We start from the raw sequence: 14,679 nt of genomic DNA, 5'->3' as shown, positions 1-14,679 counted from the left end.
ATATCAAATAGGTGCCTCCTTGAAGAGCCCCCTTCTCCTTACCAAGGTGTCAAAAATGTGTCATTATACCCAAAATATATCATTTTTTAGTAATATTCATAGTTTTTTACTAATAAACCTTGTACTTAGTCAACTCTTCATCTTATGTGGGCATTTACACATTTTTGGGTATTTTTCTTTTTTAAAGTGGATTTATCTCCTCTCCACACTTGGATTGATCCTATTGGCCCCCATAGGAACCTTAATTGGACCATAATCCAAAAATTTCTGAAAATCTAGACCCTTAGGCTAATGTCCTTTATACATATTTTTAATTAATTCCAATTGCACATTGGAAAGTTATTTTTGAATTTATGTTTCAAGGGAAACCATTTTAGACACTAGGAGGATTTTTATATCCAAAAATATCTCAATTTTGGATTACCTCTCTCTAGATATTTTCTCTCCAAGCCAAAATAGGGCAAAACAGGATCTTTGTTGTATTTCAAAGAGGGAAATAATTATAAGATTATAAGGGAAGGTTCTTACACCTATACACCTCAAAAGCTGGAGGGAGGAATCTTACATTAATTATAGATTTTTTAGTAAACCTCTTTTTCTTGGAAAGATTAATCATCTTTATGATTAGATCCTTGTTAGAAGGATGGTTCTTAATGATAAACTCAGTATCTTAATTAAAACTCTAAGCTTGATAAGCTAGAGAAAAAGATTAGGTATTTTTATGATTTTAATCTAGTAAAAATGATGATTAATTCTTTAAGCTTGTTTATGATTTAGAAAAATTCTATAAACTCATTTTAAAGTTGAAAGAGTGTTATGCTAACATTTTATATGAATTCTCCTATAGAAATGATGAATGGATGTTTTAAATCAAGAGAATTAATCATAATTATGATTATAATTATGTTATGAATGCATAAATAAAATTTTAGCTTAAAAGAGGAGTTCCTACAATTATGTGTATTCATTTAAGTTAGAAAATTGAACATTCTCAGTAATTGCAGAGCGAGGCTATGGCAAACTTTTCATGAAAAAAAAGAAAATTTTTATTTTTATGCATAAAATTAATAATACAAAAGAGAAATTTCCATCATATTCTAGGCCTATATATTTTTATGCAAAAAGAATGATTTTTATCACATTTATGAAAAATATTTTTTTATGATATTTATGCATAATTATTTAAATAGAGAAAGATGAATTTTTCTTATATTTATTTTTTCATGCATAAATTTAGATGCAAAAAGAGGAATTCCCATGATATTCAAGATATAAATATTTTAAAGATTAAAATAAGAAATTCTGGCATATTTTAAAATATGGATATTTTTATTTATTTAAAAGAGGATTTTTCATCGTACTTTAAGTAGAAAAATGCATGAATTAAATTCGGTATGAAAAAAGAAGTTTTCACCATAATTTCATGTAGAAAATTATGGTATATTAATAGTAAGGATCAAAATGAAGAAAAGAATATTTTAAGATATTTTTATGTGAATAAATCAATAAAATGATGTATGCATATTCATAAATGGATTATTGGAAGGAGAGTTATCTTTATAAAATTCCATTATTCTTGAATAGAACTATTTATAATTCTATTGTGACCAGGAAAGAATAAATTTTCATAATTTTGGATTTTTCTCTTACAATTGGAAATCATCGTCGTTAATTTAGATAAATAGAAGAAAAATCCTTAAGAATCAAATCCGAGTAATTTATAGTAAGACCACGACCACGTGAGAATGGTGGGCCAGTAAGATGCTTGCCCATCTCTCGAACCAAAAATTAAGTAAAACCTTGTGACCATTCCCATTTCTTCAGTAAAGAAGAATGGACTACCAGCCGATTTACAAAATTCTCCTTAGATCCAAAATCATTGTCAGAAATTCATTGAAATTGATGGGTGGATTACCCTGTTAAGAGATTCATGATTTTTACTAAGAAAGTCTGTACTCGAGAAAAAGGGTCTTGTGGAATCAAATTCAACGGGAAATTATCACTTGCATCGAAACTCTGTTTTTTGAAAAGGACTCTCTTACACCAGAATGCTGGAGGAAGCATTTGGCCTATGGTTGAAACTAAGGAGAGTTTCGTTTGCAACAGTTTTGGCAGGGAGTTATCAAATGATGTCACTCGCAATGGCAAAGCCTGCCAAGGTCTTGACCAGCCTCCATATGGTTAAAATGGTGTGCTTTCAGTACGATGGGCGAGCAGTACCGACGAAGTGATCCCTGAGTGAAGTGCTAGGACACCCAAGGAGGATCCTAGAGGGTCTCACCAGGCGATGCACGGGCTCGCGGGTGGCTAGGATACCCATGCATGCGTATGTCAAGGAAGATATGGGTAAAACAATGGACTGGATATTTTGGAGGATTATGATTCGAAATACTATGGTTTCATTTCAAGTCTTCTTTAAAGACTGCTGAATCTGTAAAAGGCAATTTCATATTGGGTGTGTAAGTGGTGTGTCTAAATTGTATTTTGCATGAGCACTATCTAGGGGGCCTGGGAACTCTTTTCCCTGGTACCCGGGACAAAACTCAACCAAATTTTTATATAAAGGAATCCCACCAATACAGTGGTTGGGCGGTTGGCTAACCATGGTCGATTGGGGTTAGGCTAGATTGGTGGAGAAGCACATGTCTACACTACCCAGCTAGCATTATCAAACCCTACATATAGTAGCATGGGCATAGGAATCAAAGTGTTCCAAAATTACACCAAGGGGCGATCTCCTACCCTAGTTTCCTCACGAGGTAGTTTACCATGATGCACCGAACCACCACTCACTACTCACGATATCACTAAATCTAGAGCTGAGGCCTAGTTGCATGCTCTAGGTGGCACCATCAGAGGGTCTCGTACTCAGTCCAGATACAAAAGATAAGTATACACCCCAAAATGAGTAGATAAGAGGGTGTACATACGCACAGGAGAAAAAACCTCCTAGTGAGGAAAAAAGTATTTCGGAAGTGCTAAGTGTGTTCACACACATCACTACCAGGGATTTAATATTCACGTGATCACAAGATTTTTTGTGATAATAACACATGTGAACAAGTTATTCACATGTTCTCATGTTACCGTTCACAAAATAACAGGTCACTTGCCATTTGGGAACCCCTTAAAAGCTTGGCTACACATGGGAATAAGCTATTCACATGTTTTCATGTTACCATCTTCACATAATAGCAAGTCAGTCGCCACCTAAGAAGATTTTTAATGCCCGACAAAGATAATTTTTTTAGGCCCTTGTGAAAGCTTTGTGAATATAACATGTGATCACAAGGTTTTTTGTGTTATTAACATATGTTATTCACTTATTCACATGTTCTCATTTACGTCAGTGAAATCCCTGATCACTACCATATAATGCTACAAACCTCCCCTCGAGTGATGATGTGAACATGTACAAAGTATGGGCGATCAATCCTGAAAAGGCAGTAAGCCCAAAGATTTACGAAAAGCTTCAAACTTTTCATGAGGAAGAGCCTTCGTGAATAAATATGCCATGTCGTCATGTGTAGGCACATAGACCAAGCTGATCTCTGCTATAGAGAGTCTTTCCCTGACAAAATGGTAATGTACCTCAATGTGCTTAGTGTGAGCATGAAACATTGGGTTCGTGCGAGCATGAAACACTGGGTTCCTTGCTGCTAATGCACTCTGGATGTCCAGTGAAAATCATAGTGCTAGATGACTGTCCAACACCCAAATCAGCCACAAGACGTCTGAGCCACATACACTCAACTGTGGCTGTAAAAAAGGTGATAAAAAATACTTATTTTCTCTATTTGGGGATTCATAATGGCTAAACTTGAATCTCTCCATGAAGTTTCAAGTCTTTGAAAATAGTATAAGAAAATAAGTTATGCTTTGAATTATCAAATTCTTCAAACAATGCTAGTAGTAAAGGGACATTAAGGTTTCTTGCTAAAAGACTAGTGCTAGATGACTGTCCAACACCCAAATCAGCCACAAGACGTCTGAGCCACATACACTCAACTGTGGCTGTAAAAAAGGTGATAAAAAATACTTATTTTCTCTATTTGGGGATTCATAATGGCTAAACTTGAATCTCTCCATGAAGTTTCAAGTCTTTGAAAATAGTATAAGAAAATAAGTTATGCTTTGAATTATCAAATTCTTCAAACAATGCTAGTAGTAAAGGGACATTAAGGTTTCTTGCTAAAAGACTAGTGTTAAAAGAAAGATTTTTAGAGACTAGTGTTAAAAGAAAGATTTTTAGAGACTACGCATAAACAAATTACTCCTCAGAAAGATATCAATGATCTTTTATTATTAGAAAAACGAACTATAACTATTATTCAAGAATTAGTTGAAGGTAGTGGCTATCCAAGAATTAGTTCAATGTTGACATATTCAACAGTAACTTTTTATGCTATTTTATCTAATTAATATAAATTGATGAAATGCTAGCTAGGTAGATTTGTATATATTGTATTTTGCTTGAGAGCATTTTATAAAAAGCAATCCTATCTCTTATCTAGTATAATTTTTCTACATTCATTCCTACGGGGTTCCAAGTCAATTGATCGTGTTTCTTCTTATCTACCAAAGGTGTACTTAATCTATATAGCTATTCAAACCGTTGACTTTGACGTCTATATAAGAATTTTTTGCTACATTAACAACTAGGAAGTTTGATATATACATTAACAACTAGGAAGTTTGATATATACATTTTTGTAGCAAAGACTAGCAAAGTCTTCTTTTTTTTTTTTCTTGAATCTAGCCTTGTGTCACAAGTTCCTTTTGAATTTAGAGGCATGGCTAGAATTTGAAGATTGGAGTTTCCTTCCCAGGGGGTCAACATCTCCACCACAAGAAGAAGAATGGGAAAAAGAAGTTGCGCTTCAAAAGAAAGGAAAGTTTTTAATAAAACATGGTAGCCTCCTAGAGAGTTCCATTCTTGACTGAGGCTATCATCATATACTTGGGTAGGTATGCTGTGTGTGCGCGGCGTGGTAGCGATTGGGTCTGCAGAGTCCCATTTGATCTGGTTGTCTTCAGGGAGAAAACCAAAATTGGGGGACATATTGTCAATAGCAGCTGTGTCGTAACTCCTCTCTCTTCAATCGTGAAACGGAAAGTTGAGAACGTGTTGAAAAAGGAGGCGCACTTCATGAAACCAGGCAAATGACCCGCCCCTGCAAGAAAATAGAAGCCTAAAATGCACGCATAGATTGCCTATATAAACAGAGCTGCGCGACAAGGTGATTCCACAAAACACACCAATTTTAGCTGAATTTGGCGGAGGCAGCAGCAGCAGCAGCCATGGCTAGAGTGCAGGCGATACTGTGTGTAATGGTGACTTGCTGCTTCATTAGCTTCGGTAAGGCACCTATATTGATCTGTGTGTGTGTGTGTGTACTATGCGCGCTTGGTTTGACGTGAATGACGTCGTCTGCTGTCGTTACTTGCATATTGCAGAGATGATGAGAGCGGAGGCAACGACAATACGCATGCACAACCAGTGCAGCTCCACGGTGTGCTTCAAGTATTGGGTGCCCAACGTGGGCGGAGCATGCTCGGAGCAAGGCTCAGGCGGCACATGGTCGGTGGACGCCTCGGGGAGCTGGGTGGGGGCCACCATGTGGGCGATTACAAACACGGGGTGCGGCGGGCAGGCTTGCAACACAGGGCCTCCCTCCGGCGTCACGCAATTCGAGATTACGGTCGACAGCAGCGGCGGCAACGACTACTACGACATTTCCAAAATCGCCGGCTATAACGGCGCCATGAGTGCAGTTCCCACCAACGGCAACTGCCCCACCGTCGAGTGCACTGACGCCAACTCCGGCGCCTGCTACTACACCGGAGGCCCCGACGAGACCAAGGCCTGCGCCACGGGCACCGACTACGACGTCTACATGTGCGCCTCATGAGCTCCATGCCACTTGTGTTATGCATGCATGCCCTTTACTAAATAATGTGGAGGTCCTTTGTAAAACTCATAGTAATAGGGGCGCAAAAAAATGAAAAATGGCCAACATCACAAAAGCTAAGCTTATTAGCATTTTAAAATAAAATTGTTTACAGAAGATGCACAAAGCTCTCTCTCTCTCTCTCTCTCTCTCTCTCTCTCTCTCTCTCTCTCTCTCTCTCTCTCGCAGTTGACTGGGATCGAGAGAATTTCTCCTCTCTATGACCGAAAGCTCTCTCTCTCTCTCTCTCTCTCTCTCTCTCTCTCTCTCTCTTTTGTGAAGATGGAGATGGAGATATTTTCATCTCTCGATCAGTGCTGCCAGATATTGAGATTCTAACACCATAGAAATTTTCTATGCATCAAGAAAAAAATTCCTATCATGAGACGAATTTTCAAGAGCCTTTGTGGATCACAAGCTATTATTTTTTTCCATGTTGGGGAGCCGTTAGGAGCCATAGTGATTAATAAAGAAGTCTTCTCATATGGTGTCACACCTTTCTAATAAATCCTTAGCTACATTTTGCTTCTAAAAGTGAGGTTTTTTCCTTCAAAATATGTTTTCCTAATTTATAAATAGCACATCTCTCCATTACCCTAAGCAATTATATGTGCTTTAGAGGAGGGTCATCAATGGAAATTTAACCCTCTCTATTAACCAGATTATGATTGGGATGTGTAACATGTTTACTATGATTTCGAGTCTTTAAATTGTCATTTAATTTTACAAATGCTCCATCTTCTTTAATTTTTACCAATAATTGTTTAAGATGCATCGTTAAAACCACCAATCATCAAAAGATCCTTACTTTAAATGCGTTAGTCTTGCTATATCTATATCTATACTGAAGGAGAAGGAATGTGACTCCCACATGTCAGAAGCAGGTTTTTTTGAGGTTTTTCCAAGTTTTTTGGGGTTTTGTGGAGTGCTATTCCATGCAAAACTAGGCTTGGGGGGGGGGGGGTCGTATTATACACAAAACCACCTAGTTTTGCATGCAATGCCACTCCCTTGTCCCCTCACTCATCACTCATCTCTCTCACTCTCTACTCACCCCACCCGCTCTCTTGCTCACACCCCCTTGCATTATCATGTCAAAGTTTGAGGATTTATCATGTTTTGTAATTTCTCGAGAGGTTTTCGAGATAATGAAATAGAACGAGAGAGAGAGAGAGAGAGAGAGAGAGAGAGAGAGAGAGAGAGAGAAAGCTGTTTGGCACATTAAAGCTATATTATTTATGCCATATGAATTAGAGGCTTGGTATTTTGAATTAGAGGCTTGGTATTTTGAATCATTAATTTGGATTATGATTGGGATGTGTAACATGTTTACTATGATTTAGAGTCTTTAAATTGTCATTCAATTTTACAAATGCTCTCCTTTAATTTTCACTAATAATTGTTGTAGACGTGTCTTTGAAACCACCAATCGTCAAAAGATCCTAACATTGGCTCTTAAAGCATCCAAAACAATCCTTACATGCATCAAGTGCTCCTTCTCCCATTTGCTATATATCAAAATATCATCAAAGAATACAAGCACCCATTTGTAGAGGAAAGCGTGCAACTCTACGGTGATAGCGTGGAGGTGGAGGTTGGAGGTTGGAGCTTAACAAGAAAGCTTGGAGGCCTCAAGGGACTCAAGTTTGAAGCATTGGTAAGTGCCCTATGACATTTGTGATCTATTGCTCATCCTTTAGGTGAATGTGTTGAGTTTCCTCTTGGAGGTGTGGTAGCCCATAACAACGGCCTTATCAAGCTTACTATGTTGTTGCTCAAGCACAAGAGCATAAGCAAGACAACCAAAAATATGCAAATGAGCCACATAAGGCTTCCTGCCATGCCAAGCTTCATAAGGAGTTTTAGACTGCAAGGCCTTGGTAGGGCATTTGTTTTAACACAGTTTACGCACATAGTTGCCTCTAACCAAAAACCATGAGATAAATCTTGGGATTTCACCATACATCATGCCATCTCTGTGAGGGACCTATACTTCCTCTCAGCCACACCATTTTGCTGAGGTGTGTATGGCATTGTACATTAATGCCTTATGTCTTTTTCAACCATATATGCATGAAATTCCTTGGACATATACTCCCCCCCTCGATCTGAATGAAAGGTGCCAACCTTACATTCACATGCATTTTTAGCCATGTGTACAAAGTGCCTAAAGCACATAAAAACCTCTGACTTCTGCTTTAATGGATACACCCAGCTATCTCTCGAGTAATCATCAATAAAAGTGACGAAATAGAAATTTTTCCCAATAGATAGTGTCCTCATAGGACCACATACATCACTATGTATAAGCTATAATTTCTTAATAGCTCTCAAAGATCCATCCTTTGGAAATGATGCCCGATGTATATAACCAAGAATACACTCCTCACATACATGTCTAGTAGGAGTCTCAAGAGTTGGCAACTCAGATGACACGATATCATGCCTTTGAAGGCATAACAAACTGCCATAATTCAGATGGCCAAATCATGTATGCCATAATTCTGCATGACTCATAGCACGAGTTGTAGAGACTAAGCAAGCATCATACTGCAACTTCTCAAATACATCCATCTTGTATAGGCCATGAAACAAGGTACCTAAGAAAATGAAAGAATAAACATCATTTTTATCCTGAACTGTACATCTATCATCCACAAATTTCACCATCTTAATACCTGGCACATATAAAACTTTAGAAAGAGTAAATGCGCCCCCATTTGTAGCAGTGAGCACAACTCTACTAACTCCTTTGAGAGGATCTGAGAGGCACCATTTGCACATGTGACAGTTCCTGCACTTGGGATAGATTCCATAGATGAGCACTTTTTTTGTGAAGTAATGTGCTTATACTAGCACCAATGTCAAAGTACCAAGCATCTGATTCGGCCACCTCACATGCATATACTCTACGGGGTCACTCATAAATATGTAAGCATAGCCCGTGGGTTCAACATAAGGAGTTTTTAAATATCCGTTTTTACACATTTTTTACATATAGAAGGGTAACATTTAAAGAGGGTATTTATAGATTGAATAGATAAAGGGTGTGTTTTATTCATGCAAAACTTACAGATAAGGGGTTTTTCAATTAGGCCTTAAACGCACGTGATATAGAGGATTTACATTTAGTGAATCCCCCAAGTGCATACATCATGAACAGAAGGGTCATAACTACAAAAAATGTACAGTTCATGCCCAATCTACATCTTGAGAAAAACTTGTAGATTTCTTCTTCTCTGCACTTGGTGTAGATGCATCAGCCAACAACCATGCTCAATGCTTTCTTTTTCTCCTTCTCTAGCCTTTTTTTGCACTCATTTATATAGTGTCCTTGTTTCATACGATAGTGACACTTGGCCTTCTTTTTAGGCTTAAAACCTTCTTTCTCTACATCCTTACCTGAGGATTCTAATTTTGGCTTATAGCCACCATGCGAAGAAGCTTTACTTTTGCCTTTCTAAGACTAGCAACAAAAGCTTGGTCACCAACTCGCATAACAAATTTGTTTTGCCTAGACTGCTCTTCTTGCAAGAGTATTGAAACCAGCTCATCAAATGTAAGGGAATTTGGATTTCCCTTCATCATGAGTCTAGGGGTAGAGGCAAAACTCTAATAAGAATCCAGCAATGCATTGAGAACTTTGGGCACCAATGTACTATTAGGATATATCTCATCCATACTAGCGAGGTACTCCTTAGAATCTTTAATCTTGGTCAAGAAGCTGTCCATTGAGTCTCCCTCATTCATGTGATCAGAATCCAATTGTTTGCGTAGATATGTAACACGTGCTTCATTGTGCACCTAGTATAATGCAACAAGTGCATCCCATGCCTATTTTGAAGTCTTACATGACTGAATATGAGGAATAATGCTTCGCTTCACGAAAAGTGTAAGCAATGCATGTGCTTGTGCATCTCTTCAATCCCATCTCATTTGAGTAGCAGTGGGAGGTGCTGGTGGTGCATGTGGAGAATCCACATTTGTATCAGATTCTACTTTACATGTGCCTGCAGCACCTAGTTGCACTGGTAGTTGTGAAATAGGACGAGTTTCACTACCACTGACCACATTCCAAAGGCCTTTAGCAACCAGTACATGCCTCATCATATAGGACCATAATGTGTCGTTAGTCCTGTCAAGTTTGTCCTCAGTAGACAACATGTTGAATACATCAGTACTGCCAGCCATGACTATCTACTAAATGCAAAAGCTTTCAGCACACTGCAAGTACTGTCGTATTCACTAAATGCAACCCCGGATGGCTGCCAACTAGACTGAATCACCTGTAAAGTGTATGAAAAATAGCATAGAGTAGAGAATAGAGTGTTACTGATGTATGATGATCTGTAAGGTTCCTCCTCAGCCTAAAAGATTTATAAGCCCTCATCTCAGTCCCCTGTAATCATCCCCTATTTCAGAATGCAAGAAAATATTGTTTTCCCTTGTTTTAGCCTAGAGAGAGAGGTAATTCAAAACTGAGATATTTTTGGTTACAAAGTTTCTCCTAATATCTAAGATGAACTCCCCTAAAATAGAAGTTCAAAAAGAATTTTCCAATGTGCATTAGAAATTAGTTGAATATGTGTATTAAAGGCCTTAGCCTAAGGGTCCACCTTTTCAGAAATTTTTGATTAAGGTACAAATAAGGTTCTAAAGGGCCAACAGGATTAATCCAAGTGTGGGGATAACAAAAATGCAAAGAATATAAGAAATATATCCCAAAAATGAGTAAATGCTCACATACGATGAAGAGTTGACTGAGTATTGGGTTTATTATTAAAAATGAAGGTTTATTACCAAACAAATCAAAATTTGACACCTCAGTAAGGAAAAAGACGCCCCATGAAGTAGGCACCTTTTTCTCATCATTACTTGGAATTTTTAATTCAAAAAATGAGATATTTTTATCTGTCCTCTCTCCTTATGCAAACTAGATAAAAAAAGGGAGCCAAACTGGATAAATTTTATTCAAACTAGATCAAACTGGAGCTGGAAGCCTCTAGACCTCAGTTTGACTTGGTTAGTGGCCTCCCTCACCTGTAAATAGACCCTCATTCCTTTGTATTTTCATCTTTGAGAAATTACATGCTAGTATTATCTTCATTTTAGTGTAATTCTATTATCCCTCTATTTTGCCTCTACTTTTGGGAGCTTTGGAGCTTCTTAATTCTTGGTGGCCAAACCTTGCTTTGTGGGCTTCACTTCTCTCCAAAATAATCAAGCCAAAATCAAAGGTAAGCCTTAATTCAATGGTTTTTCTATCTTTCTCAATGATTTTCTTCTTTCCAACCCCTCTAATGCTTGGGAAGCTTTCAATTAAATGGTTTTTTCTTGAAATCAAGTTTTCTTAATGATTCATAATGCTTAAATGGTTTAATACTAATCTTTATGATTAGTTGAAAGATCCCTGCCCCCTCTGCACAACGGATTCGGGGATGCTAGCAGCAGCGAAAGTTGCACTCCTTGCGCGGGGCAGGGTCCCTCACTCGGGGGCTTGCCCACCACGGATCTGCGGAGAGACTAATCCCTCGGTTCTTCCAAAAACCAAACCCAGAAAAACCTCCCTCACCCGGAAAGCACAGGCGATTCCTCCAGGATATTTTTACTCTAACGTAGTCAAGGTCATTACTGACCAAACTGATCCGACTGAACTCGTAAGTCACTTGGTCAGATCAAGGAAGAAACTTGCACTTGGATCATCGAGACCAACGCTTTTTTTCCCATCGAGAGGCACAACTGTTGATTCTTTTCCATAGAACAATTACTATCCGCCGGGATTTCCTTCATCTATTGTACTATAACAGAATTGAGTCTCATTTTATGGATCCTTTAGTCCAGCCTAACCCCATCAGTCCCATGGCTTAGCCAACCATCCAACCACTGTAGTGATGGGATCCAATTAGAAATTTGGTTAGGTTTTGTCCTGGGTACCATGGAAAATGGTTCCCAGGCCCCCTAGCCAGATATTCATGCAAACTTAAAGCTAGTCACACCAATTACACAGCCAATATGAAATTGCCTTTTTTCGCAAATTCAGATGTCTTTAAAACAGTCTTTTAATGAAACCATAGTATCAATGATCATAATCCTCCAAAAATATCTGGTTGAATCCTAATTTCCAATCATTCCTTCATGGGAGTACCTATGGCATCATTGGCAACCAGAACACCACCTGTCCACTTAGGGGCCTTCTCGATAGTTCCTAGCTCATAGTACTCGGCAATATATTCGCTTATAAAAATGATGCTCATAGTACTCGGCAATATATTCACTTATAAAAATCAAGATGGAATCTCCGTTGTTGAAGATCGCAAGATCAACCAACAGATCTCTAATATCTTCCACGATAAACGTGTGGGTATCTTCGATGACCTAAAGCCCGAGCACCATATGGTGAGCACCCTCTAGGATCCTTCGTAGGTCACCTAGCGCTTCACTCATAGGCCGCTTAGTCCAGTGTACTGGAAGCTCACCATTTAAATCGAACCGAGGTTGGTCAAGACCTCGACCGACCTTGCTAACACGAGTCGTCCTCCGTTGACTCTCCATCGGCTGTTGCAACTTTATCAATTAGGTCTCCACGACCTCAATCACAAGATGGTCAATAATGCTTCCCCAGCATTATTGACATAAAACAGTCGTTTAAAAAGAGGTCATAAATACAGTTTCTATAATGAACTCTCGTTTTTCACATTGTTCCACATCCGTCCACATTACTTAATTCATTCACTCACTTCTATCTCACATGGCATCACATCTCATTCATTCACATCTCATCCATTCACTCACATTTATCTGATTCACATGGCATCACATCTCGATTCACATCACATTACATCTCATCCATTCATTCACATCTATCTGATTCACATCACATCTCATCACATCTCATTACATCACATCCCATCCATCCATTCACATCCATTACATCACATCACATCCATTCACGTCCATCATATTTATTTACATCATATTCATTCATATCCATCACATTCATTCTCATTACCATCCCATCACATACATTCTATCCCATTACATCACATCACATCTATCCACATCATATTTCATTCATTCTATCCACATTACATCACATCCACATCATATCTCATTCATACACATCTCATCTCATTCATCCACATCCATCCAACCATTCACATGTACGACTACCCACATCTATCCATACATTCACATCTATCACTTCACATCCACATATATTTCACATTACATCACATCTCTTTACATCACACCACATCTTATCCGCATCTACATCACATTTATATCCACATCTCCTTTCATCACACCACATCTTATCCGCATCTACATCACATTCACATCCACATCCCCTTACATCACATCACATCTCATTCTGATCCACATCCATTCATCCACATGCATTCTTTCACAAACAAATCCACATCCCCTTACATCACATCACATCTCATTCTCATCCACATCCATTCTTTCACAACACATCCACATCCATTCTTTCACATACACATCCACATCCATTCTTTCACATCCACATCCACATTCATTTACATCACATCACATTCTTCCACATACACATCCACATTCATTTACATCACATCACATTCTTTCACATACACATCCATTTACATCACATCACATTCTTTCACATACACATCCACATCCATTCTTTCACATACACATACATATCCCTTCTTTCACATACACATCCACATCCACATCCATGTACTCCCCATCTCACCCTTTCACATATCCTCTCACCTCATTCTCATCTCATCATCCACATCCACATCCATTTCCATTACATCACATCTTATCACATCCTATTTTCATCTTATCACATCCATTCACATCCTATCGCATCCCATTTACATCTTATTACATCCATTGACATCCTATCACATCCCATACACATCTTATCGCATCCCATTTACATCTTATCACATCTATTCACATCCTATCGCATTTCATTTACATCTTATCGCATCCTATTTTTATCTTATCACATCCATTCACATGCTATTCCCATTTAAAAGCTTTTTCTAGTTTGATACCGATAATGGAACTTTCTCTAAATTTTTACCAATTGCTTAGCCTAATTAAAGGTTCTTTTTCTCGACGACTATTTCCATATTCCTTGTCAATTTGTCAATTGAATTATATTCAATATTCCTCTTTTGAATAAAAGAATTCATGGGATTTATAGAAATCAACTCTACCCATATTTCAACTTTTGATAAATAATCATAAAATTAAATTGAATTATACTAAAAATTTCTCTTCTTCCCATTTAATTTCTTGGATCTCAATTACCATGGGAATTCCTCTTTCTGCATTTGATTATTTGCATTCCAATGTCATCGAAATTCCTCTTTTATCATCAAATATTTCTCATAAAATAAATTCATCTAAAATAAAATATCCCTTATTTCAATATGCTAGGAATTTCTCTTTTCCCATCTAAATGATGGAATTCCAAATGTTATAGGAATTCCTCTTTTACCATTTAAATATTTCTCATAGATCAAATAAATTTATCTAAAATTCATCTTTGAATTTAAATAAAATATCCATTAATTCCAATATGCTAGGAATTTCTCTTTTCCCATCTAAATGATGGAATTCAAAATGTCATAGGAATTCCTCTTTTACCATTTAAATATTTCTCATAAATAAAATAAATTTATCTAAAATTCATCTTTGAATTTAAATAAAATATCCATTAATTTCAATATGC

At 37.6% G+C, this 14,679-nt stretch overlaps 1 protein-coding gene across 1 annotated transcript; it reads left to right on the top strand.

Moving 5' to 3' along the window:
* Positions 1 to 5,147: 5,147 nt before the first annotated feature.
* On the top strand, positions 5,148 to 6,058 carry LOC147607669 (pathogenesis-related thaumatin-like protein 3.7). Its single transcript, XM_086790620.1, has 2 exons — positions 5,148 to 5,359; positions 5,458 to 6,058. Exons 1-2 carry the CDS (start codon positions 5,302 to 5,304, stop codon positions 5,910 to 5,912), a joined length of 513 nt encoding a protein of 170 aa, XP_086646746.1. The 5' UTR covers positions 5,148 to 5,301; the 3' UTR covers positions 5,913 to 6,058.
* The last annotated feature ends 8,621 nt before the right edge of the window (positions 6,059 to 14,679 follow it).

Source organism: Cibotium barometz, chromosome 55 (assembly GCF_041138505.1).
Source record: "Cibotium barometz isolate CiBa-2024 chromosome 55, ASM4113850v1, whole genome shotgun sequence".
Taxonomy (NCBI): Eukaryota; Viridiplantae; Streptophyta; class Polypodiopsida; order Cyatheales; family Cibotiaceae; genus Cibotium; species Cibotium barometz.
Note: the sequence above shows the minus strand (reverse complement) of the source record. Positions and strands in the feature narration are given on the sequence as shown.

Coding starts and splice junctions, on each gene's coding strand:
- LOC147607669 (XM_086790620.1), top strand. CDS start 5,302: ATGGCTAGAGTGCAGGCGATACTGTGTGTAATGGTGACTTGCTGCTTC. Junction 5,360..5,457: donor TTGCTGCTTCATTAGCTTCG/GTAAGGCACCTA, acceptor TGCATATTGCAG/AGATGATGAGAGCGGAGGCA.